The 25,481-nt window shown below is 39.7% G+C and overlaps 1 protein-coding gene across 3 annotated transcripts in view; it reads right to left on the reverse strand.

Moving 5' to 3' along the window:
• Positions 1 to 2,228: 2,228 nt before the first annotated feature.
• The window catches only part of LOC147144756 (calsyntenin-2-like), a 185,687-nt gene continuing 162,434 nt past the window's right edge, over positions 2,229 to 25,481 (reverse strand). For 2 of the 3 annotated variants that reach the window (XM_086035941.1, XM_086035943.1), the window contains 8 exons: positions 23,141 to 23,307; positions 20,748 to 20,896; positions 16,471 to 16,682; positions 12,207 to 12,377; positions 10,838 to 10,983; positions 9,684 to 9,807; positions 4,562 to 4,746; positions 2,229 to 4,373 (listed from right to left, as the gene is read on the reverse strand). In XM_086035941.1, the coding sequence (XP_085892067.1) occupies positions 4,191 to 4,373; positions 4,562 to 4,746; positions 9,684 to 9,807; positions 10,838 to 10,983; positions 12,207 to 12,377; positions 16,471 to 16,682; positions 20,748 to 20,896; positions 23,141 to 23,307 (1,337 nt within the window). In that variant the 3' untranslated portion in view covers positions 2,229 to 4,190. The remainder of the gene's footprint in view (positions 4,374 to 4,561; positions 4,747 to 9,683; positions 9,808 to 10,837; positions 10,984 to 12,206; positions 12,378 to 16,470; positions 16,683 to 20,747; positions 20,897 to 23,140; positions 23,308 to 25,481) is intronic. The other variant, XM_086035942.1, reaches the window with a different exon arrangement.

Raw genomic sequence — 25,481 nt, forward strand, 5'->3', positions numbered from 1 at the left:
GTGTGTTCAATAAAACAATGCTACATAATTGAATCCTGATGATCACAAGAAGAACTTTTATGACATTCTGAAAGTCTGTAAAAGTTACAGTAGGCTACTATTGACATCCACAATTTGTGTTGGGATAATAAAAAAGCAACAAGGTACCTAAGTACCAAGCAGCGAGGCTGCCGTACACACAATTTGTAATAAGATACTGCTGCCATCTTGTGGTAATTTATAATTATTGCAACCGTCAGTTGGATAGGGTGACGTCTAAATCTACGATGACGATTGATGGTTAAATCACACATATTCCACAAAATAATTTCACAGTTGGTGAATGAGTGGTTTCCTCGGATGAATCTGAAATGAAATGCAGCTAAAAAAATGTATTAAATTACTGTATATATTAATTACTATACAATTACAAAATAATATAGGTGCGTATGACTTACATTTTACTTTACAGTCAAAAAAGAAGCAGTGGGGGGAAAACGGTTACGTCAGTGCTTATGGGACCAATATTAATTTATGGGCATATGGGACCAATAACTTTTTAATAATTTCATAATTTGTTTTAAATGTATATTTTTCCGAAACGGTGCGTATACAATACACTAGTGTATACGGTATATACACACACGTACGCACACGCATTGTATTGTGTGTGTGCGTGTATACTTCGTTTAAGTGAGCTAGAAATGTTCAACACTAGATCAATGATTTGTCAAGCAAAATAAACAGCACACACACGTGTGGACTGACTAAGAAGAAAAACCTGAAATTCATGAAATTTGACATATGGTAGGTCTCGCCCCAACGCCAGCGATATTTAGAGTCAAATGGCGATTACACTACATATAGAGACGTGATTTATCCTAGCCACTTTAAGAAGGGTAATGATGTTGGTAACAGTTGCAATGCAATTTACTTTCCATAATATAGGAATATAACATTGAGAGAAAATGTAATGGTGTCAGCAAGGTGGATGTAGTTACCACATCTGCATCAGAGCTCTGAGGTTGAGGGATCAAATCTCGAATCTGGCTTTCTTGTGTAGCGTTTGCATGTTCTTAACAGGTTTGTGTGGGGTTTCCCTCTTGCTCCCACATTTAAAAGCCATGCATTTGGGGTTAATTGAAGAGTATAGAATGTGAATGGTTGTTTGTCTGTGCCCCAATGGCAACCAATACCCACCTTGCACCTAAACGTCAGTTGGGACAGGCTCCAGCTCACCAGCGACCTAAATGAGGACAAGCAATGTTGAAAATGGATGGATGGGAATTTAATGACAAATAGAAACACATCAATGTGCAAATGACAAGGTTTTATTGGTCAATTTACAGAAAGTGCTGTAGTGACTGACCATTCCAAAGCAAAACAGACAAAAGAGTTCAGAAAAAATAAATTAAAACAACATTTTACACAATATACAAGGTTTCCATGTTAACTGCATTGTTCTCCTCTTCTAAAACACACATCAGGTCAACATTAGGGCTTGATGAAAAACCTACTAAAGGTTTGAGATGAGTAAAGGTAGTGAAAGGGATGCCCTCACAAGACTAATGTGGTAAATTTTTAAACAACACGTATTTCACATGAACATATAGTAGTGCTACAGTATACACATACTCCATTCTTGGGGGGTTCTTTAAACTGTGTCGGGCAATATTATCAGCTTCTCCATGTGTTGGTGAGTTACAGCTAAGGCGAAAAATGCAAAAAAAAACACACACAAAAAACACGTCAAAGGTATGGAGGACCAAAACTAACAAAAACAAAAATAAATAAAATTGAAAATAAAAATAAAATAAAATATAAATATATCGATATTTAATTGCATTTATGTTTTTTAAAATTTATTTTACATTTATTTTGTTTTTTTATTTGTCATTTTTAAATCTTTTAGAATTTTTATATGCATTTTTACTTTTGTTTTGTAGTATATATTTTTGTTGTTATTTTTTTCAATTATATTTTTAATATTGAATTATTGTATTTTTATTATTTTATTTTACTTATTCCATATATATATATATATATATATATATATATATATATATATATATATATATATATATATATATTTATATATATATATATATATATATTTGTAGTATATATTTTTGTTGTTATTTTTTTCAATTATATTTTTAATATTGAATTATTGTATTTTTATTATTTTATTTTACTTATTCCATATATATATATATATATATATATATATATATATATATATATATATATATATATATATATATATTTTTTTTTTTTCCCTTTAATATTCACTTTTATTTATTTATTTTTGATTTTGGCGGTTTTGGTCCTGAAATGCAGAAGGAAATGCTATTCAAATGAGGGGCGGACTTAAGTGTGTTATTGGTTGAACTATTCACCTATTGGTTGATCGACATTTCAGTGCAGAAATCTATTAGGTATGCTGGGTAGTAATGAGCGGTACTAGCGGTTGTGCTTTTGATCCGATACCAAGTAATACTGGACCAAATATTGTGTTCCCGCTCCGATATCGATACCGGAAGGGACTTTTTTTTTTTTTTTTTTCTCACAAATCCGGGAATAAAACCATGTGTGTTGCTACCGCGCTCACGCCAGTGGGAGCGCACACATCATCAGATGAGCCAAACTACTTAAAACTATTTTGTTACTACTTTCATGTCATCTTGCCAAAAGTGGCATGCCTACTAGACGTGGGCCGTCACCCTGATCGTTCTTCATCCAATCAAATGCGGTTACAAAGTTTTGGTGGGCAGGACCAGAGCCAGCAGACTGTTTCTGCCAAGGCAGAAAGCTCTTTGCCCTTGGCAACACATAGCGAAAATTCTGATTAGATGACAATACAACCTTCTAAATTATAGATTAATAAATATGTTATATTTATGAATTAATTGCAAATATCAATACTTTTGTTTGAGGATCGGTGCTTAAAATGGAGCACTCTGGATCGGAATATCGGTATTTTGGTATCGAATCGCCCAGTTCTAGTGCTTGACTGGCTAGCAAGCCACAGCGAGAAGTCTTGTTCCTTGATGGTTAACACCACATGACTCTCAATGGCGGTAAATATGGATACGATCGTGGATGGTCCGCGGGGGGGTAGTTGAGGGCTCATGGCCTCCGCTTGCTGCCTGCTTGCTTTGATTTATGTTGGCATGCAGGACACCACTGAAAAAAGCTGACATTTGTTAAATCCATTGTTTTACCCAGGAGCCATGATGCTGCACAGTTACACTCATAAGGCTGCTTTCTTTTTGAAAATATGTACAACTTGCCTAGTGGACCTAGTGTACTCTTCTGGTATCCATGGAGATAGTGACACAGCCAAACACTCAAACAAACAAACCCAACAAACACTGAGCTGAAACATTCTCTACATAAAGGGAATCCGGCGCCACCGACTAATTCTGCATAATAAAGATTCTGAAGTGTGAACATGGAAAATGAAGCAAGATGACATTTGTTGTGTACAAGTGGAGAGGAAGGTCTCTGGTGTGTAAGACTGTGGTTAAGAATGGCAACAGTTAGGTGGGGGTCCACTTACTGTACTCTCTATTTACAAGGTAGTGTATAAAAATGTACAAGGGCAATTCTCTGTTTATTCCCAAAACACAAAACTCGAATCCCTTGTTGAGTTTAACATGATATCTGGATACCGCACTTTTTCTTTTCCCATCTTATTTTGTTACTTTTAGAGTTCCATTGAAAATATGCTATTTCAGTAATATCACCTGACTTTGCCACAAGGGATGGAGATGGATGCATTACACATCGTGTACTCACCCAAATACAGTAATAATATCAATTTGGGCAACTTGTGTCTTGACGATTGTTGTTCATTTTTTTGTGTGTGTCAGAAATCTTTGCAGAATGCGTTTCATCAAACTTAACTAGATTGTGTGATCACTGGATTGAAAAATATTTACCCTTGCTATTAACAGTAAATACGTTTTACTGCTTGTATAAATATTTTCTGAAATGCTGTGTGGCTTTAGTTTTTTTTTTTCTTTTTTTCTTTTTTTTTCTTACAATGTGCTGGGCGTTTGAGTTTTATCAAATCCAGTAGGGGGAGATATTGCATCATTTTTCAATGGCAGAAAGTGTATGACTACCTGATTGTTGGTGTGTGGGTCAGCCATCGTCATGTTTTATTACAGACATACAAATCATGTGAATGTTTGTGACTGAGAGTTTCAGTAAGATATTGTTGTTTTTTCCCAGTTCAGGCGATTTCTTCCCTGCATCCGGGGTAGTTGGACGTCCACTTCTTCCTCGCTGTCATCTGATTCTGCACTAGTGATATCGTCCTCATCTTCCTCATCTTCATCGTCTTCCTCGCTCACCTCCTCTACCGCCGCCTGGGGATCCTGCAGATTCTGACAGAATCAGACACTAAATGACAACAAAGAAGGTCTAAAAATAATTTAACTTTTCTCTTTCAAACACTAATGTAAAAAGCACAACAAGTGTACATTTTCATTTCATCTGAATGGCACGTACTGCATTTACTACATGTATTTTGCTCCAAGCTTTAGCAGCCGCCATTTTTCTCCTCTTCATTTACCTCCATCGGGTTGATGGTTATGGAGAGGGCTGAGTCGTCCCAAGTCCCGCCTTCGTCTTTGGTCATCTCAGACAGCTTGACTTCTTGCTGGTGGGTTAGATGGATACGGTAGATGCCCAAAACCACCACCACCACCAGGGCGGCGATGCACATCACAATGACCACTGTGGCGGCACTCAGCATCTCTGACAACGGGACATACGGCAAAGACTATTGTATAGTGAAGATAGAGAGTGCATCCATCTGTGTTATGATATTTAGGGTTGCCGTTGAGCTGGAGCCTCTCCCAGCTGACTATTGACAAAAGGCATGGTACACCATGGACTGGTAGCTTCTATGCATTTGAAAAACAAACAAAAAAAAAAGAAGCTTGAACATCAAGTACTGGCCAAGGGGATCGGATGGTTAAGCAGATGACTACAAGGCTCCTAACTCAACTATTGCCACAACCATCCATCCATCCTTCCCTTATCAGCGACAAGGAAGTGGCAGCCCTCGACCACACTCTGATTGGCTTCTTCATTAATTGAAAAAAAACCCGAAAAAGATACATTTTGAACAAACCCAATAAGTTCGTACAAAACCACTAATAACCATTCAATACACTTTATTTTCCATATAAAATGGGGAAATGGGGAGGAAAACCCCTGAAAAATAAAAATAGGGAAAAATCTGAAATACAAAGAAATGTAGGGAAAAAAGCCAAGAATATGAGGATCCGCGGGTGCTGAACTGGGATTATACAGGGGTCGACTGTAGTTTTAAGTTGTAACATCACTATATGGCAGACGTGCCATCTTTGAATGGTATTTTTTTATGCAAAAGAGCTCTTAGCACTGGAAAAAAAAATTACAATATGTGGTTATTTTGTTGTTTGCTTCAAACGCTTTGTAGTTGGTTTAGGATATGCATGCATTGAAAGTGTATTATCAAAAATGAAATATATTAAGAGCACGTGAGGGTTTACTTCGTGTGGGAGTTTCTCATGTGCGAAGAATAGAGCTTGAATGCATTGTTTACGTTTTTATAATCCGTCCCCGGCTAACAGTTTTCCGGTTGGAGTTTTCTAACCATGAGAAATGGTGACTACCGCCGCCGATGGTATGGAAGGGTATTACATCTTATGCATGCGCAGAAGGTACTTCAATGGTCTGTCGTTGCGGCGTATTCCTCTTTTTTGGTGTATTCCTCCTTTTTGGTGTATCAGGGCCTTAAGTTGCCCAGAGTTAGCCTTGTGTCGTATGACCTAGAAAGCTGTGATTTAGGCTGTTTTTTGTTTTTTGCGTTTTTTTTTTTTTTAATATACCAAATATGTGTCACGTGTCATCTTCCACACCGCTTATCCTGTACAGGGTTATAACAAATATCCATCCATTATTTTTCACATCGCTTATTTTGTTCAGGGTTACAGTGAGCTAGAGCCTATCCCAGCTTAGATTTGGGGCAAATGTCCTCCACTGCTCGCCAGTTATTTAGAGGGCAAATATTCTTTATAGAGAGACAACTATTGACTCTCACATTCACATTGTCACTGAGTGGGAGTTGAGCCTCTGCTGCATGCACAGAAGTGATCTGAAATAAACAATATACCGTGTGTAGTTTGTGAATAAATAAATGTTTGGTGGAAAAAGTTTGGATCCCTGCGATAAAATTTAGAATGCAAGCTCTCATAAAAATGTTAAAGTTAATTATATATATCAAAGACCTTGGGTTGAAATGTCAAAAAAGTTTATTTTCAGCAAACTCTTATCAAGTTAGGCCAAAATTGTTATTACTTATAATAGGTAAAACTATAATAATCCACGACATTTGAATGTGATTGCTGTGCAGTCTACAGCAGCAAAAATAGAGCATAAACGCTTTTTAGTAGCATACCCACAACAACAACAACAACAACACAGAGAGGTCGCTTTTTGATCTAAAATGTTTATTTTTCATGCTCTGATCTTTATCCTTCTGAAAGAGCATAACATTTATGAATCTGGCCTCCATCCCGCTGCTGCTGTTGCTGTGTGTGTGTTTCTGCGTGTTTATTATGAGTCAGGCACTCACAGCGCCCCTCAGATAATTATTTACTTCATTTTCTTGGGATTCGACGCACAACTAATAGTTTTCATGCCCCCATACTTTATGCAGCCCCTTTACAGCAAGTAGCAAACATTTTTGCACTTTGGTTGGATTTACACTAGGGCTGAACAATTAACTGAATTCAAATCAACATCACAGTGTAGTCGAATGCAATTTTATTTTCTGTTCTTACAAATCTGTTGGTGTGCATTTATTTATGCTGGGCACTGTAATACTGTATATATGAGATAGACCAATATTTTTTTTTCAGGGCTGGTAATGATTATTAGTAGGAGGAGGCCAAAAACCGATATTTGGAGCCAGTATTATTATTCAGTAAATAAGAAAATATTGGCAGCAAAACCTATCAAAAAAAATGTAAAACTTTTAACCTTTTTAAACGACTTTAAGCATATTTTTATTGAACATTTTTTCAGATTTGCATAATGATTTTTTTATTTTATAAAATAGTGCATTAATTGCTATCAATTAATTACAGTCACAGTTAAGCCTTTTTTTTTATCACAATCTATGTTTTAATCTCTATCTTTGCTGTTTCTGGATCATGATGATATCTGTTTTGATGCGTGGGGATTATGCTTGAGTTGTTGCGGGTGTAAAAAAAAATGGTCACACCCTGATGTGGACACTGATTGGCTGTCATTGTGTTTGGCATAACCTGAAAGGCTCCTCCTGTAGGTGAAAGGGCAAGTTCAGGAGCAGAGAGAAGTCGTGAAAATGGAGGAGCTTGTGAGAGTTGTTGGTCCGATGAATGGCAAATTAAAAAAAAATATTGATAAAGGCAGAGTGAGAGACCTTTGTAGGAAGGACTTTGCTGAGCAAAGAAGCAGTTCAAGCCTCCCACATAAATGCAAAGCAACCAGCCGCGACTAAAGCTACAGCTAATGTTAACAACCAAGACGCGAATGTCGCGAGCCATTGCAGAGCTCTTCACTAAACTAAACTTGAGAACAGAACAGCCCGCGCGTATGAGCAAATCTGCGACCGACGGGCTTTCAAAGTGAATCGTGATCAACTGCAGGCCTATCAACATCGTTGAAGACAAGGGAGTAATTGAGGTGTTGCAAACAGCATTCAATGACCCATCATACAAACCGCCGTGCAGGACTGCAATGATGACTAAAAACAGCAAGATGTATGACGTTGAAGAGAAAAGCAAACTTGACGTTTTGGTGGGGGATTCGGACAAATTTATTGCGATGACCGTAGATCTCTGGACCTCAACACGCAACGACGGTTATTTGGCGTTGACTGGACACTTTATTGATGGTGAGTGGAACTTCAACTCATATTGCACTGATAGTCGTGAAAACAGAAATCAGGGACTTGGCTTATAAATGTGCTAAACAGTTCCTCAAAGTAGCAAATGACTGGGTAATTGAAAAAAAAGATATCCACCATAAATACAGATACATACACATATAAAGACAATGCAATGGGAGGCTTTGGGGCTTTTCTCAGCAACGTTTAAGTGAGATTAAAAAATAGAATAATTAGATAAACTAATTAAGGATCATAACTATTTTCATCTCTCAATTTTTCTAATCTCTTAATATATATATATATATGTATATATATGGTGGCGGCACGGTGGTCGACTGGTTAGCACGTCCGCCTCACAGTTCAGAGGTCGTGGGTTCGATCCCGGCTCCGGCCTCCCTGTGTGGAGTTTGCATGTTCTCCCCGTGCCTGCGTGGGTTTTCTCCGGGCACTCCGGTTTCCTCCCACATCCCAAAAACATGCATGGTAAGTTGATTGGATACTCTAAATTGCCCCTAGGTGTGATTGTGAGTGCGGATGTTTGTCTCTGTGTGCCCTGCGATTGGCTGGCAACCAGTTCAGGGTGTCCCCCGCCTACTGCCCAAAGACAGCTGGGATAGGCTCCAGCACGCCCCGCGACCCTTGTGAGGAGAAGCGGTACAGATAATGGATGGATGGATGGATGTATATATATATATATATATATATATTTATATATTGTATATAGGAAATATATTTTTTTTGATAGCACATACAAACGTGCAATGATGTTTTCAACACTATAATTTAAAAAAACTAATAGTAGGCTATAATATTTCTAGTAACTGCACCGGGATTGACATTTTATTAGTCACGTGACAGCCCATAAGACCATATGAGACAAGGGGCGGAAATTCACTCTAGCTTGTGCACTACTCTAATGAGATAGCGTGTGTTCGGACAGCGGAGTGCACGTTCCCAGTCATTTTCCATGCAGTGTTCCCTAATCGGAACACCTACAGCACGCACTGGCACTACGTTTTGGGTTCACTTTGAATAATCGAAGGACAAAACGCTCTGAGTTTTCGAAAGGTTGCTGTGAACCAGCATGGCAATCGCGCAGCTCGCAACTCTAGCACATTAATCCCCTCCCCAAAAAATGCAACTACTGCAATATGGCATATTTTTTCAGTTGTTAGTTCAAACGCCAACAGCGCGCCAAGTTGCGCAAGACATTTTGAAATGCTACGGGGACTGACAATCGTGCACGCAGGCACACGCTCACACACACAACGCTGTTATCTGCAGTACTAAGTAGAATCCATTGGGGTCTTATGAATAATTAAACCTCATGTGGCAGCATGACCAATGTCTCGCCATGTTCTCCTGACTTAAGAGCACTCAGATGTGCCTCTCTACTTTCCACTCCATAAGTAGCAATCTGATTAACAGCCTGATAAGGACCTAGAAAGTCGAACAGAATGAACTATGTTAACCGTGTGAAAAAATAGCTAGAACAATATCTTCATAGGATAATTTTACGCCAGTGGCGCAGTGGTAAGAATAATAGAAAAATACAAGCTCAATTGTCTTCACTAGTCCTTCTGTCTGTTACCATCTAATGTGGCCACTCTCTCCATTATAGTGAACCGAGGACATTGGGAATCAAGATGTATAGAAACAGCCTGAATATATCAACAAAAACAAACAACTCAAAATCAACAAGACTAAATGAGAAATAATGACACAAATTGGTGATGATGACATGCAGAGCATTTCAAATATCTTTTCCTACCTGAGCCACGCTCGGGGTAGATTTCATCAATCATGGAAGGATGTTGAACCAACCACATGTGCTGAGGTAGAGCCACCGTCTGACTGACATGTTCTCTGACCTCTGAACTGTGAAGTACGCTCACCTGTGAAAAGACAGTTTATATCATTTTGGTTCCATTTACAGGGATTTGGTTTAGCTGGCTGAAAAGAAAAAAAAAAAATCCATCCATCCACTTTCTAGTGGTCCCCAACCAATATCAGGGCACATGTGGACAACCAACCATTCACACTCACATTCGCACCTACCGACAATTTAGAGTCTTCAATTAACCTAACATGCATGCTCCGAGGAAGTAAAGAAGTAAGTCCCTGGAGGAATCTCATGCAAGCAGGGGAAGAACATGCATACTCCAGGTGGTATCGATTGTAAGGCAGACATTGTAACTGCCCAAAAGAAACAGGCATTTATACTTCTGTATATTGCTGCAATGTTTGAGACCGCTGTTGTTTTATTTCACTACTTTCCTTTTGGAACAGTCTATCATGAAATCTATTACAGTACTGTATTTCTGTTATTTCCCTTCTTTTTTTTTTCCTTATTATGACATCAGCCATTACAAATATTACCAAACACATTTAAAGAGTGATTGGTTCTAAAATTCCTGTTTGTGCTGAAAGAGATGATGCATTGTAACAGTTTCGAAAAAATACTGAGATTTTTTTTCCTTTGTAGTTATATTAGCAAAGAACCAATTCAAAACAAAATGGTTGAAAACACCAACTAAATATGTGAATATCTGCTTGATACAGTGTTATTTTTCCAACCTCCTGCTCTTTTTTTCCCTGAAATCAATAATATGCAAAGGCTAGGGAAATTATGTAATAATATGAGCAGAAGTTTTCACATTTACAAGCAGGCCTCTGAGGCCAGCCTTAACACTGTTATTGCCTGGGGAGAAAATGAGTTTGATACCCCTGCTATAAAACATAAAGCGAATTTAAATGGAAATAGACCTCAGAACCCTCAGTAACTTTATGGCACAGTCGTTCATATTTTAACAGAATGTGTCATTGATATCTAACTTCGTGTTACTTTTACGGCATGAATGTGCAGGCAGTGAATATTGGCCACTCGCTCTCATTAATGATCAGGCAAGCTGTCATTAAACTGACCTCCAAGTTAAATTCATTGCTGGTGTAGCGTCCGTTGAGTTCTGAACATGTGAGATGGAACCTCCTGTCTGTTAGGTGTGCTGGTCGCCAGTTGTAGTAACGCACCTCTCTGATCACATCTTCATAGTTAGCCATGGAGTCCACACCTGTAGAGAAATAGGAAAATAAACAGAGAGCGAGTTATATAGCTAAGCAAATGTGAACGCTAACTGTAATCAAAACAAAGCGTAAGGCATAAAAGGCACAGGTGCATCACAATAAATTGGAATATTGTGGAAAACATGATTTCAGGATTCAAAAAGTTAAACTCATATATTATATCCTGAAAAAAAGTCCAATAGTTAGAGATATTTTATATTTTTGGCCATTGCCACTAATACTATACTAAGTATTTTCATCCAAAGGACTAAGACTACAATTTAAATGGATGTCAAAAACACCACTGCACCTCATAGATGTGGCATATTGAGATGGTGAATTTCCTAGTATGATTATTGCACAGGTGTGTATTGGGCTTCCTACAATAAAAGGCAACGCTAAAATATGCAGTTTTACTGTCTTGGATGTATTTAGTTCAGTGTCTGAAAATTGTGGATGGAGGAGGGGACAGAAGTGTTGTGTTTATATTTTTGTTGAGTATAGAGTTTATATCCACGATACACAGAGTGAAATATTTCATGGTTGTATTTTTATCATTTTGGTGATTGGAGCTAACAAAACCCCCAAATTCACCATCTCAAGACATTACATTCAAAATCGTTTTTAACAGAACTAGGTAGGGATTGGCCTTCAAAAGTGCATTCCTATGTACGGTATTTAATTCATGTGTATAATATACAAGTTTCACTTGTTGAATTGCAGTACTAAAATGAATGACATTTTCTACTACAGTATCCATCCATCCATCCATCTATTATCTTCACCACTTATCCTCACAAGGGTTGCGGGGAGTGCTGGAGCCTATCCCAGCTGTCTTTGGGCAGTAGGCCTGAATTGACTGCCAGCCAATCGCAGGGCACACAGAGACAAACAAACAAACAAACGCACTCACAATCACACCTAGGGGCAATTTAGAGAGTCCAATCAACCTACCATGCATGTTTTTGGAATGTGGGAGGAAACCGGAGTGCCTGGAGAAAACCGACGCAGGCACGGGGAAAACATGCAAACTCCACACAGGAAGGCCGAGGCCGGAATCGAACCCAAAACGTCTGAACTGTGAGGCTGACGTGCTAACCAGTCGACCACCGTGCCGCCACCCACTACAGTATATCCAAATTTATTGAGATTAAGTATATTACAGAAACTTCAGGGGCATCGAAGCACCTTACTGATGCATCTTACATGTGAAGAGCTAATGGTAACTAACCATATACAGACATCCCAGATGTGGAATTAGTGGCATCTAGGTGTTTTCCAAGCAGACTGCTGCGCTGCAGCTGGAGTGACTCCTGGTCAGGCCTCAACTCTTCGCCCAACACCAGGATGTCACAGTAGTCCAAATTGTGAATGATCTCCTCCAGAGGTCCTCGTCCTTGGTCTACAGAAACACACATGCACACACACACAGCTTTTTAAGTCATGCTCATGAGAATTTGTGAAGCAACACCACCTGTATAATTGAATGGACTGTTGATGACACACTCACACACATGCACACACGCGCACCCCCAAACACACTTACACACACCCACTGTGTCTTAAGAGGCTTTTAAATGTGCAAAACTGCTTTCCACTCTTGGGAGGGGACAGTGAGGAAGAGGACTGGGTCATGTTGCAAGTACTTAGACTACAGTAAGACTGCAATTGCTGTCTGAGGGGACTCGCTATGACAGCAGCTTATGGCTGTGTGCGTGCGTGTGTATGCGTGTGTGTGTTTAGTTGGGTCTACAGAGATCAAACAGAGAGTGAGGGATGAGTTAGTGAAACAGATTGATGATACAATTGGTGTAAATGTTGACTTTCAAATGGAACCCCCTTGTGGTTGAACAAATCGCAATTCAACTAGAGGAAAAACAAAAATGCCACTTACTTTCCACACATGTTCAGTGGCTAATGCGCATGACGTCACGAGAGACAAACATATCACACTATCACCAGTTCAGCGGCAAGTAAGTAGCTTTTTCTTTGGCTTTGTTGTTGTTGTTTTCTTTACAACACTTATTCCTAAAGAAGGACCAGCCTCAGCAGGGTTTGTTGAAAAAGATAATAAAATAAATGCATTTTCTGGTTTATTTTTCACATTTCAGACATTTTACTGACAGTAATTCACTTATTTTGACACTGCGACAATTAAGGATGTTGTAATGTTGTTTAAAACATTGTTTGACTTTATAGACGTAGTCACTGTGATGATTCAGGATACACAATTGGCACTGATGGTGTTGGCAGACAGAACCCAAGCCGAGAACCGGGACCATTGTGAGAAAACGCTGCCGGTTGCTCACTGGCAGATTTTTCATCGCAGAATCACTGTAACTTTTTCATATGTTGTCAGAAAAAAAATGCAGTCCTTGCTATGGCCAACCACCACTTGATAAATAACTAAGTCCAGGAAAACCTGGGTTGCATATCTTAAATCATTTGTTTCTTTATTAACAGAGGTGGGCATTTTATAAAATTTCGTTGGTCCGTTATTCGTCATTTTTCAAGACGAACTGAATTGTAATCATCAGTTGGTCAGTCCGTCAGCTAAGTCCGTCAGAAGTCCGTCGGTCCGTCAATCGGTCCATCAATCCATCGACGCCCACCCCACACCCCAAAAACGTCAGCAAAATGGGTGTCCGTCAGTGATGGTCCTTTTAGCCCATCGCGGTTAATGACGATTACTCAGTTACGATTACTCGATCCGTCAGTGCTTAGTTCCTCGTTTTTAAAAAGCATCCCGTCATTCGTCAATTGTCAGCAAAATGGGCATCCGTTAGTGATGGACTGACGGACCAGTGCATCAGTCTGATTGAATGTTTAATTAGCATGTTTCATTGGGATCGGTCCAATGATGTTTGCATGTTTTTTTTGTGACACGATATTGTAGTGGGCAACTGACAAAACCAGGATAGAGCTCAGACTGTAATATGATGTGGAAAAACAGAAATATTGTAGCCCACAGAGATAGCAAGTGGCATGAAACTTTCCAGGGTAAAAGAACTAGTGAGGGATTTTTGAAGTCACATTGTACTGGCGGACTTTGAGGCAAGGGTATGAACAGCTACTAAATGATGATTATGAGCTAATGAATTAAGGACCTTGGCTGGCCTTGAGAAAGAAGTATCAGACTAAGCCTTGGAAAGATATTTCGAGATGGAAAAGGGAAATGAAGCAGCGCCAAGTCTGCAGTAAATGAATGACATGGAAAGCAACCAAGAGGACAATGAATGATTAAATGGGTTTGAAAGAAATGTATTGCCAGGCCTTAAAAAGATGTTTCTTGAATCCTTTAAACCTCATGAGAACACAAGATCTGCTCATTAGGGAACTTCATCTTGTGTGTCGCCATCTCATTCTCTCTGCTTCACCCTCTTTCGTTCCAATTGTCTCTTTCTTTGGCTTCCAGCTAATCACTTTCCCCAGCTGCTGGTTCTATGTCACCGGCAGAAAGAGCTCCACTACTTCAACTCCTAACGCACTGCAGCGATGCTCCTTTCTGCTCTGCTTCCTTCACTGCATTATTCACAATGGAGGGCTCAGACCTCCCTCGCTCTTATCTCCTCCTAATTAGCTCTGGTCCAAGCCAAATAGGGATGCTCCTGCCACAGTGGCCATGGACAAGAGGATTTGAATACTAATTTTTCAACGGTTTTGGTGAGTGATTCTTGGAGCTGGTCAGCACAGGTCTCAAACTGCATTGACATCAGCACGTGAGAGGGTGTACTCAAGGTGGAGGAGCTCATGTAGACTAACCCGTGTCCCCAGGGGTGAGCCCTGTAAAGTGCTGCTGCAGGAGTGACTCAACATAATGGCAAGGCAAGCATATATGCATTCAACACAAGACTTTTAACTTAAACTGCAGTTTACTGCCGAGGAGATGGGGCGCTTGTCCTCAGCTGCTACGAGAATTATGTCATAGTCTTACGTCACCACCAGCCTTGTTGTTTTAATTATATTTTTACAGCAGTCATTTTGATATTGCAAAATCTACTTCCTGTGGCATTTGAAGGCATCTTTCCGGAGTTCGAAGTTTTAGATGCAGGCTAGCATCAGATGGGTCTGAAGACTATTCTGAGCTTAATCGGAAGTCTACAAGGAAAATGGTTAAGATGTTCAGGAACAACATGGAACCCATCAATGCTCAAATCTGCCATGATCTGAAAACTGCTGGAACACCAATGTCATTGTTCACAGTGAAGCCAGTTTTACATTACCATGGACAGAGAGGGGGAAAGCTAACGATGGGTTCAATCCAACGGAATGCGGTGATGATATGGTTGTGTATGCAGTGTGTTACTGTCAATGTGCGTATGCGTATGCTATCTGGACAAAGATTTTATGGCCTGACAAAACAAATATTGGTCACAGTGACGTTTAGTATTTTTTGAAGAGTCAATGTGAGGCTTTGAAACACTGGACCAACTGTCGAGTATGGTGGGAGTAACATCATGCTCTGGAACTGCCACCTAAATAACTACCGGTACTCTACTTTCAAATTCACCTCAAATTAACAGAGAACTCGACAACTTAAGTTCTTTAGAGAACAGTTAAAACGATTAATTAAAAGCCTCAAATTGTTCACATTCTTGCTCATGATAATGAGCAATGATCGCTTGTGACTGCCAGTGTTTTCATGGTCATTACATCATGTCAAAAACAAGAATGAAATGATATGTTATGAAATTGACTTTTGTTATGATTTTATAATGGAACATTTTACCCAAATCTGTGTTTGCATTGTTTTGATTGTTGTTCTTGTTTCTGCACACCTTTTGTATGTAAATTTTTGGGGGTTATTTCATAAATAAACCTGCCACATCTTAAAAAAATAGAATGAAATTTGTTGTGTATTCAGATTCAGAAGTTCCAACGTTAACCTAATTTTCTCCAGATTTGATTTGTAGCACATTTGGTAACAATTTAAATTCAACATGAAAAATCCTAATAACATGTTCAGTCAATTTCATCCATCCATTGTCTACACCACTTGTCCTAATTAGGGTAATGGTTGAGCTGGAACCTATCCCAACTGACTGGGCAAGGGACGCAGAACACCCTGGACTGGTGGCCAGCCAATCACAGGCCATATAATGAAAAACTCCCATTCACTGTTATTCACACCTATGAACAAATTAGAGTCTTCAATAAACCTGCCATTTATTATTTTGAAGTTTGGGAAGCCAAGTCTGTATTTGTTACCCCCAACCTTAGACGTTGATGAGCAAACAGCTTGTCCAATGATTCTCCTCTGACCATTCCATCCGTCAATTGTTGTGCTGGGTCACCTACATGAAACCTCTGCCTACTTGCACTCTATTAATTACTGATATGAGGACTAGTCTACTTCCATGCATAACTCTATAAAAAGCTACAGTAGCTGTCACCAACATCTGCTGACCATGCATTTAACTGCAAACTGGTTAATGAGAGGATGCTTGTGTTCAAAAACTGTGCTGCATGTAACATTTGACGTTCCAATAGGTTACCTGCGTCATGGACAGCAGCGTCTCCCCTGGTGACCGTGCTGATGATGTGGAGCTGTTGGAAGAGCCTAACACCTTCTGGCCCCCTGAGGTCAGAAGCAGACCGACTCTGTTTTTCTAATCCAGTGATGGTTATCATGGGCTCGCTGGGCTGCAGCACCATTACGACTGCCTCAATGTCAGGGATGGTGATACAAGTGTCTTCACCAAAACACCTAGAAAAGACAAAATGTTTGATGAGGGAGGATGTCTGGCAAACTAAGAAAATGGTAGAAACCAGTTAAGGCGGATTTGCAGTGAAGATAAAGGACCTAAATCATGCAAAATCTATTTTTATCTTAGCTTTTACCCATGTTAAAATGCTAATTACTCACCAAAAACACTTCTAAAGTGGTGCTTTCCTCCACCCACCTATCTCTGAGCATTCCTGTACATTCCTGCTCTCTAAACACCAGCTCCAGCCAATCCAAGAAAACGACTGGGTCCTCAATCTATTTTATATGCAAAAGATTTAAGGAGCCACTCCATACCACCCATGCAGACGTGACACACACCCACTTTCTCAAGCAGTCAGCGGGATGCCCGACAAGAGTATCCGGGGAAGGGGCACTATGAGCAGCCACCTCGGCTGAGGCCCCGGCCTTCCCGGCTGGAGCTCAGCGTGTTAACTGCGCAATTCTTTGAGAAGCCCTACCTGAGTAAATTTAGGCTTTTCCATTGCTTATGTGAAATTATCTCAGTAATACGATCATAATACGGTATTATTACTCCGAGCTCAACTCATGCAGCAATTTGTTAAAGCGTGTACAGTATTTATTTCATGACTAATTTCCAGAGCTGGGCACTTGACCCTTTTTTGCCTGGCTGGCCGCGAGCCTCCACCCTTGACCTGGGTACCCTTCCGTCCGGGCCCCGCCGGCCATATTCATAAACATTGTCGGCCGCTGCCCCGTACCCCCCCAAAAAAAAAAAAAAAACGTGCATGATGCCCCCACGGGAGAGATGCTAACGGAAGATGTTTATTTGTCTATTTAAAGACAATTAGCTGGCTAACTTACTATTCAAGCACGCTGTGGACACGCTTCAAACCCGCCTCAAACCCCCCACTTACTCACGTACTTACCCAGCTGCGCGTACTAACTTCCATTGTGAGCCCTGGGGTTGGTTTTGTTGCATTGTATAATTACTTGGGCCCAACAGATGACAAGTCTGCAAGCATTCAACAAGTTACTTATTTTCCACACTTCCCCTCCTTCAAAATAAAAGCATGCCAGCAAACCACTACACAGCAGTTTTGCTATGGCGTATTTCCGGAAGTAGGAAAGTGCATGATGTGCCATACTTGAATGCTGCGCGCAGCTTGAATTTACTCCCAGACACAAGTTGTTTTGAAAGAAGCCTAAAAAGAAGCCTTTGACCGAGTAGGCTGAGATGAAATTTGGCCGCCTTGCGAGCACGTCACACGCATGAGGGCCGATTGGTGGGCCGGACTAAAATCCACTTCCGGCCATGCTTAGTCGAGCCATTTTTAAACATTTGTCAGCCCCCACCCATCCGCCCCAAAAATGGGCATCCGGCCAGGCCGGAGGGTCCGACTGGTCCGGCCCAGGGTCTGCCCAGCTCTGCTAATTTCATTACCGTAATTATTCATTTAAGCTCCTCTCACAGGAATAGTGCGTAGCTCTGCTTAAAGCTTCACATTTTCTCCCTGTATACCTGGATAGTGCTTGCCTGCAGCACCGATGGAACGACACAGTGCTGTCCTATGCTGTCTGTCTCATCATCATTGCCTCATATTCTGCGTTGTGGTTTAACCCTTCAGGTTTCACAAGGTTGTTTGTGTGTTGCCACAATTCTTTACCCTTTTTCCACAAACAACATAACCACATCCTGGCTTTTTATGAAGCTGAAATAGCTCCACGTGGCTGTTTACACTCTTCATAATGCCATTACTGTATACAGAGTCAGACTGACGCTGAGTGACTGAAAAGCAGTGTGATATGCCCTTGGGATTATACATTTGGCACTTACCCAGGCAGAAGGAAAAGAAGCAAAAGTAAACCAAAAAATATTGTAGTTTCTTTACACTCCAGCGAATATATTATCCCGGGTGACTGAACGATCAAAAGTATCAATATTTTGGCTTGGGATGTTAGAATACAGCATAAAGATTTGGTATCAGAGGAATCCACACTTCAGCATTGATCCGCACATCACAACATCTAAGGCCCTCGGTTGGACCTCAGCGCGTGCAATTATTTAATCATGTTAACGGTATATTTACTCAAATGTTTTAGTGGTCAAGCAGAAGACTCATATGAGCTGTGTGTCTGCTTTGGCTTTAATGATATATGTAGCCCAAGGTTTGACATAGTACATATCAGATGATTAAAAGTTGAGCATTTATTGGCAACCTTAAATAGCTCTATGGGCTCTAAACAATTATGCAGACATGACAAACAGTATTTATTGTATTGTATCCTGAAATTTAGATATATTGAAAAATAGAGTGCAGTCAGTACAGATTTAGGTGCCTTAAATAGCCTTTTCTGTTGACTATTCTGACAGACCTACAGTCAAGGTCCAGAAGTAAGGCAGTGAGTTTTTAATACCATCATCATGGATTTGAAATAAGAGTCAACAGTCAAGTAAACATTTTATGAAAGGTTTCACAATAATATTGCATGTAGCCTTCAGGAATTATATTTATTGTACAGAATATGACCATAACTTTATTTCATGGATGGAATTGCTTTTCCATCATGACTGAAGTACTTGGATGGTAAATGTCAGATTTTTTTAGTGAAACCTTCGATAAAAGATGAAAGTCTACACTTCAATCACAACTTTATTGAATACGATTACTTGATTACATTTATATGACTTGCTTGGTTCTATTATATTTCAGAAATATGAAATGAAAAACGTTTTGTTCTGATTTAAGAATATTTATTTTAATTCGGTTGAATCATTTTCATGCTCACAAATAGGTGTAAAGTAATTTCAGTCCCTGAAAGTGTAGTTATACATGTATAACAAGACGAATGATTGGACTCTTACCATTTGTAAGAACGTGGCTGGCACGCCTTTAAATATCTAAATGTGTCGTTTATCATTCCACTCAGTTTTGTAACTCTGAGGGAAACAGTTCTTTATCATCATGAAATGTAAAAATAATCCCTGACAACTGATTATGAAAGTAAGTATTGTCTCTCAATCCTGCCAGTTTTCTGAGCCTTTTTTTTCCAAACAAACCCAGTTTTGGGACATTACGTAATCTTTTCTTGCTTTTGTCAAGGGCAACTGCAAGTGTGTGGGTGTGTGTGCGCGTGTCTGTGTGATAGGTACAATGATGCAGCGGTACAGATGCAGTGTTGGCTAACAGAGCTGAAACATGAACCTGGAGGCGGTCCAATTAATTATAAAGAATTATAACAAGGGGACCTAAAGCAACTGAGGTTAGACCTGATTACCTTACTTTGCAGTTATTAGAAAACAACTCAAACTGATATGATTTCCATCCATCCATCCATCCATTTTCTGAACCGCTTATATTTGGAGTAATTCTGAATTATTTAACTGCTTATATGTGTGGACTGCTGGCGACTGCTGATGTGTTCATGGTGGGAACGTCTCATTGTACAAGTAACTGGGGAGAATCTGTCTCTTGAAGCCAGGACTACAGGTAAATTATTCTCAGTGCCTCTATAGTTTAACAGAGCGACACACATACACTCTGAGTACTCATAATTGCAACTCAACCAGAAAATCAGTACGCAAAATAAAATGCAGGGTTTTTCAAATGTAATTTTTTCCGTTCAACATAACTCACCAGAAGTTATGAGTCAAGTTAAATTCAAAGCAAATTATGAGGTAAAGTAGTTTAATAATAAGTACTGCTCGTATTGGTACTGCTATCCCACACAGCGTAATAGGAATCTCTGAATCGCAAACAATTTTGTGGCAAAGGCTCAGCTACCTTCCAATTAACAGTTCCTCACCTGTTTTTTTTGCACTTAACAACACATGCACACATGCAACAAACACACTCTGCAATGAGTTTTGTTAAAAGAAGGAGAGCTGAGAAGGGCGATTTGAGATCAACGTGAGAAGTGTGAGTTGTGCTATTCATTGCGTTGTCTTCACACACCGCAGAAATGTTGGTATGTATTAAAGCATGCAGAAAATTTGAGAGCACGAGAACTTGCAATAAAAAAGCGTTCATTTAGAAAATAAGGTATAGTAAGTGTATTAGAAAGGAAAAAAGGTTTTGTACATACTGGACAGTCGTAGAGATGCGAAGATGTCGCACTCCTGGAGTGGGAAACTGTCGAGAGTTTATATAGGAGACCTTCCGCACTGCAACGTTCACGTTTTCTAAATCTTCTCCCTCCATCACCAGGATAGACTGAGCTGGGTTAAAGTGAAACTAAGGACACACACGCACACACACATGAGTGATGATTAGTGTCACGGCACAAATAAATCAAGGGCATTTACTTTTTTTTTTTTTTAAATCTTAGGACTGTCACTCAAATTTCTGGTAACGTGTTAAATCACAAAAGCAAAACTGCGATCTTCAAATGTAGTTGAAGGATGTGTCTGAAGGAGACCTGAAAAAAATGTATAGAGATGAAAGTGTTATCCACATTTAACTGAGAGGAACTGGAGCAATAGTGTCTGAAGACAAGCTCCTTCATGAATCACTATGAGGAGGAACATCGTTTGCTACCTAGCTGAAGATCGTCACTGAGAGAAATAACAAAAGCAACATGCTTATTTCACCTCCAAATGTAAAATGTTCAAAGGCTTAGTAGTACAGTATCATGGTTCACAAAGCTGATTTTTGAGCAGCCACCGGGGATGAGTTCTTGGACATTGCCCAATTGGCCAAAAGCTTAACTGTTGATCAATACAATGCAATACAATACAATTGTATTTATATAGCGCATTTCATGACAGCTATAGCTGTAACAAAGCATTTTACAAACAATACAATAAATAAAAGAACAATAAAAGGCTGCGATACACGTATTAATAAATATAGATATAAATAATATGAAATGTAAATAAAAATATAAATAATGCCAATAAATTAACATAAAACACAATATACCATTAAGAGCATACAGTATCCATGCAGACAAAGAAAATGGATGGTTGTATTTGTCTCTTGCCATGCTGCAGGAAGAAAAACATTGAGGATTTCTAGGACTGCCTGCAAATTGAACCCCTCCTGAAATACACTATTTGTCAATTTGTCCTTTAAAATTCACATTGTTCATGTTTTGACAACAATGATGTATAAAAGTTTGAAACACCGAGAGCAGAAAATGAATATGTATGAATTAACTTAGTTTGAATTTACTTGTATCAGTTGAAATGGGCAATGGACTCATGATTAAAATGACTACTTCCTTACATAAATACTGACAGGTTGAGTTTCACTGGACATTAACATATTGGAATCATATTATCTTCATTTGTCGGGAACTAAAACATCAAATGGAGATTTCAGTAAATGAAAAAAAAAATGCAACGCAACATGGGCAGATAGTTTTGGTGGTTCTGCTGCATTCACAATTTGAACATTGTTATTTGTGGCCAATCTTCCTTGAAAGATTGTTTGCTGGTCTGCTGATTTTGGGCTCTTAGCAGCACCATGGGGGTCTTCACACTCTGCCATTCCCCTCTTATTTCCCCTTCATAGCTTTCGTTTCATGCCACCATCCTCGTATCTACTCCTGCAGCTTGCAGTTCCTTTCTCTTCACCTCCTCGAGTACCTCCTTTTTCTGTTATTTAGCTCTCGTCGTGCTGTGCCAGCCCTCTACAGGCTAGCTAGACAGTCCTTAAGCCGCACACGGAATTATGGGAAATGGCAGTAAAGAAATTAAAGAACCTTTCAAGGTAAAGTCCACTCCAGTCATCATTCTCACAGGTTAAAATAGCCTTGGTTTATGAGTAGTGACAAAACTTTCGTTTGTATCGTTTCGTTTCCGACTATGAATGTGTGTTCAGTGTTTTACTGGTGATAACCGGGGGAGGGTTGATGGTCAACATAGAAAAGAGATGCTGAGAAGAAAGATAAAATAAGAGACGAAGAAGAAAGTAGCGTCGAGTGGTAAGTAAATACACGGCTGTTATGTTAGGACGGAGTGCTTAGGTCTATGTCAAGTGAATAAACAAAACACAGAACTGCTTCTCGATAATACCACATCAATCGCACCTGATCGTTTGGAACAGGTGGCCCGGCAAGCCACGACTGGCCTGATCGAATCAAACTGTGAAAACTCAGAGTGATGGATAACTCGTCTCCCGAGATCACGAAGTGCAAAGTTAGCAATGTGGAGTAAAATATACTATTGGATTGACTCAGTCGCAACAAGGGTCTAAATCTCAAAAAATCTAAAATATAAAATTATAAATGATAGAGGGTTGTATTGTATGGTAGAAGTTTTTACATTGCGCTAGGATAAATACAATATGGTTATATCCCAAAGACCTATTCACTCATTTGCAACATAAGGGGGTATCGATTAGCAGAATTTTCAGGCAAGCAATCAAACCATTCCTAGGAATCAAATAACTGGGAAGTGGTTCTTTTGAAGAACATGTTACTTGAACTTAAGATGCCTTGCCCTTGCATGGCCTCGTTACTCCCTGTATGTGTACCTTGATGTTCTTATCCAGGCTTTCAAGGGAGTTGATGTCCAGTCCTTCTTTGCAAGCCTGCAGACAGGAAATGACTTTTTGACTCTCAATTTTTCCTGGTCTGATGGTCAATCCAGATAAGCTTCCTCTGAAGTACTGAGTAAACCTTGGCTTGGTCACCTCGCCACCTACACATGGACACATATAACAAAACAACCAATATTAAACATGCACCAGTAATGCTTATTACAATCAGAGAAGCCGCAAATATATTATATATATATATATATATATATATATATATATATATATATATATATATATATATATATATATATATATAATATGTAATGCCACCAATTCATTATATTACAACTTTACTAGTCTTCAATTTGGCAACTAAACCAAAAATGGGCCTAAAGGTTCTGTTTGTGTTTCCATAGTTATCATGACTTAGGGGCATATTCTCCCATTCTTTAGTCAATTTGTTACGCGCCTCTCCCATCCAGACTTCTGACACACCCACCATGCGTAACCTGATAATATATGCGCAACCACTAAATAGGCGTAATTTGGTGAAATCTAATGTTGCCTGTAATTTCTGGAGTTTCCATGAGACGTGAATTCCATAGCGATCCGTTTGCAAAATATGTCATACTGTCATCTTACAAACCGCTTATCCTGTACAGGGTCGCGGGTAGGTGCTGGAGCCTATCCCAGCTGACAATGGGCGAAAGGCAAACTACACCCCGAACTGGTCGCCAGCCAGTCGCAGGGCACACACACACACAGACACCGTCACTGAGCGGGAACTGATCCCAGGCTGCCCGCACACAACTCAGGCATGTGTACCACTACACCATCAGTGACTAGATATGTCAAACTGTGAATGTAAAATAAACATGCGTAGTAATTGCATTCTGTATTTGATAAATACAATGAAAGTAATTTCATCAGGGTACTGTGCTCATGACTGAATGCATATTTGGAGCTATTTCATCAGTACAAAACTAAGTGAGCCAGCCGTTGTTTAAGCCTAGCAATTCGTGTGGCCCATTATGTGGCAATGTCACTTGTATGGATTTCACAACCGGCAAATATTTAAAAAAAAAGAATTATTCAAAATCTAACTCACCACTGCCACCATTACAAGGACTGCAGTTGTGAGCGGCGCATTCCGACAAACTCCGAGCCACCCGCACTTGTCAGCAACCGCTCTGTCACATGACTGTCACCAGCGGAGTACGGATGGAGTTAATCGAATCAAAACGTGCAATATGACGTTTAACCTTCAAGAGGCGCTAGTCCTCAGTACAACCTCCTGAGCACGGAAGAGAAAAGATGCTTAAGTCTCTGGGAGAGTACGTGCGGTGCACGATTTGACAGGGAATGCCCTCATTTCGCGGTTGCCTCATCCAGAGAGCGTACATTTTATGAAAGTACCTAAGTGACACACTTAAGTCGATGGGTGAATCTGCACGGACAAAAAAAAAAGTGTGCAACTGAATGAGCAACTGTGCTGTGCCCCAATTCACCTCTTTCAAGTGTTCCACACTTGGGAATGATGTGGAGAGCTCACAACAGGGACTTCAAGGGGTTGCGCTCACACTATAGATTGCTACCCAGTGTGAGTAGACCTTTTAACTCTGTCCTTTAAACTCTGTCAGACCAATACTGGCAAAATTGGTTCACAAAGTGGTCAGGTTAACTTGGAGGTCAAACATTTTAAATATAAGAGATCAGATAAGTCACTGGAGATGTCTCATTCCCATTTCACCACACCAGAAAAAGCTGCTCTCTAAGTTTGCAAACGTATCAGGTGTGTTGCCGTATGGAGATTATTCACGTGTGAGTTGAATTTCAAGTCAGCATTTTAAAAGGCCAGAAGTTGAATATTCAAGGAGGAGGAGATTAGTGAAATCGCCGTTGAATTGCTCTAACTTACACAGATTGCCAAGTAGCTGAGCAAATCAACATTCAATCTTGTTTGCTGTGCTGAATGACAAACAAATTTGAGCCTAGTGAAGAGCAATCATGATGGTAACAAAAGCAATCATGGCCAACTACAACAGAAGTCAGGGGGTGCCTTTGTCTAATTTCAGCATTCTTGCCTGCACTTTGTTAGACAATGTCCAGCTTGATCCAGTTAACCCTGATTCCCAGGTGACAGTGCAGGCTCATGTATCACTGCTCAGAATGATGTGTCAGTAATCTCAAAAGCTCAGTCTGTGCAGGTGGAGACATGGCTAACCGTCACTAGAAAAAAAATACCATACACTTATTCTCCTGGTGGGAAAAACTTAAAGCGGAAGTCAACCCAAACATATTTTTTTCAAGAATATTTTCTATACTGGGGCGGCAC

This window comes from Filicampus tigris, chromosome 7 (genome assembly GCF_054856515.1).
Source record: "Filicampus tigris isolate MCC_2025a chromosome 7, RoL_Ftig_1.0, whole genome shotgun sequence".
Taxonomy (NCBI): domain Eukaryota; kingdom Metazoa; phylum Chordata; class Actinopteri; order Syngnathiformes; family Syngnathidae; genus Filicampus; species Filicampus tigris.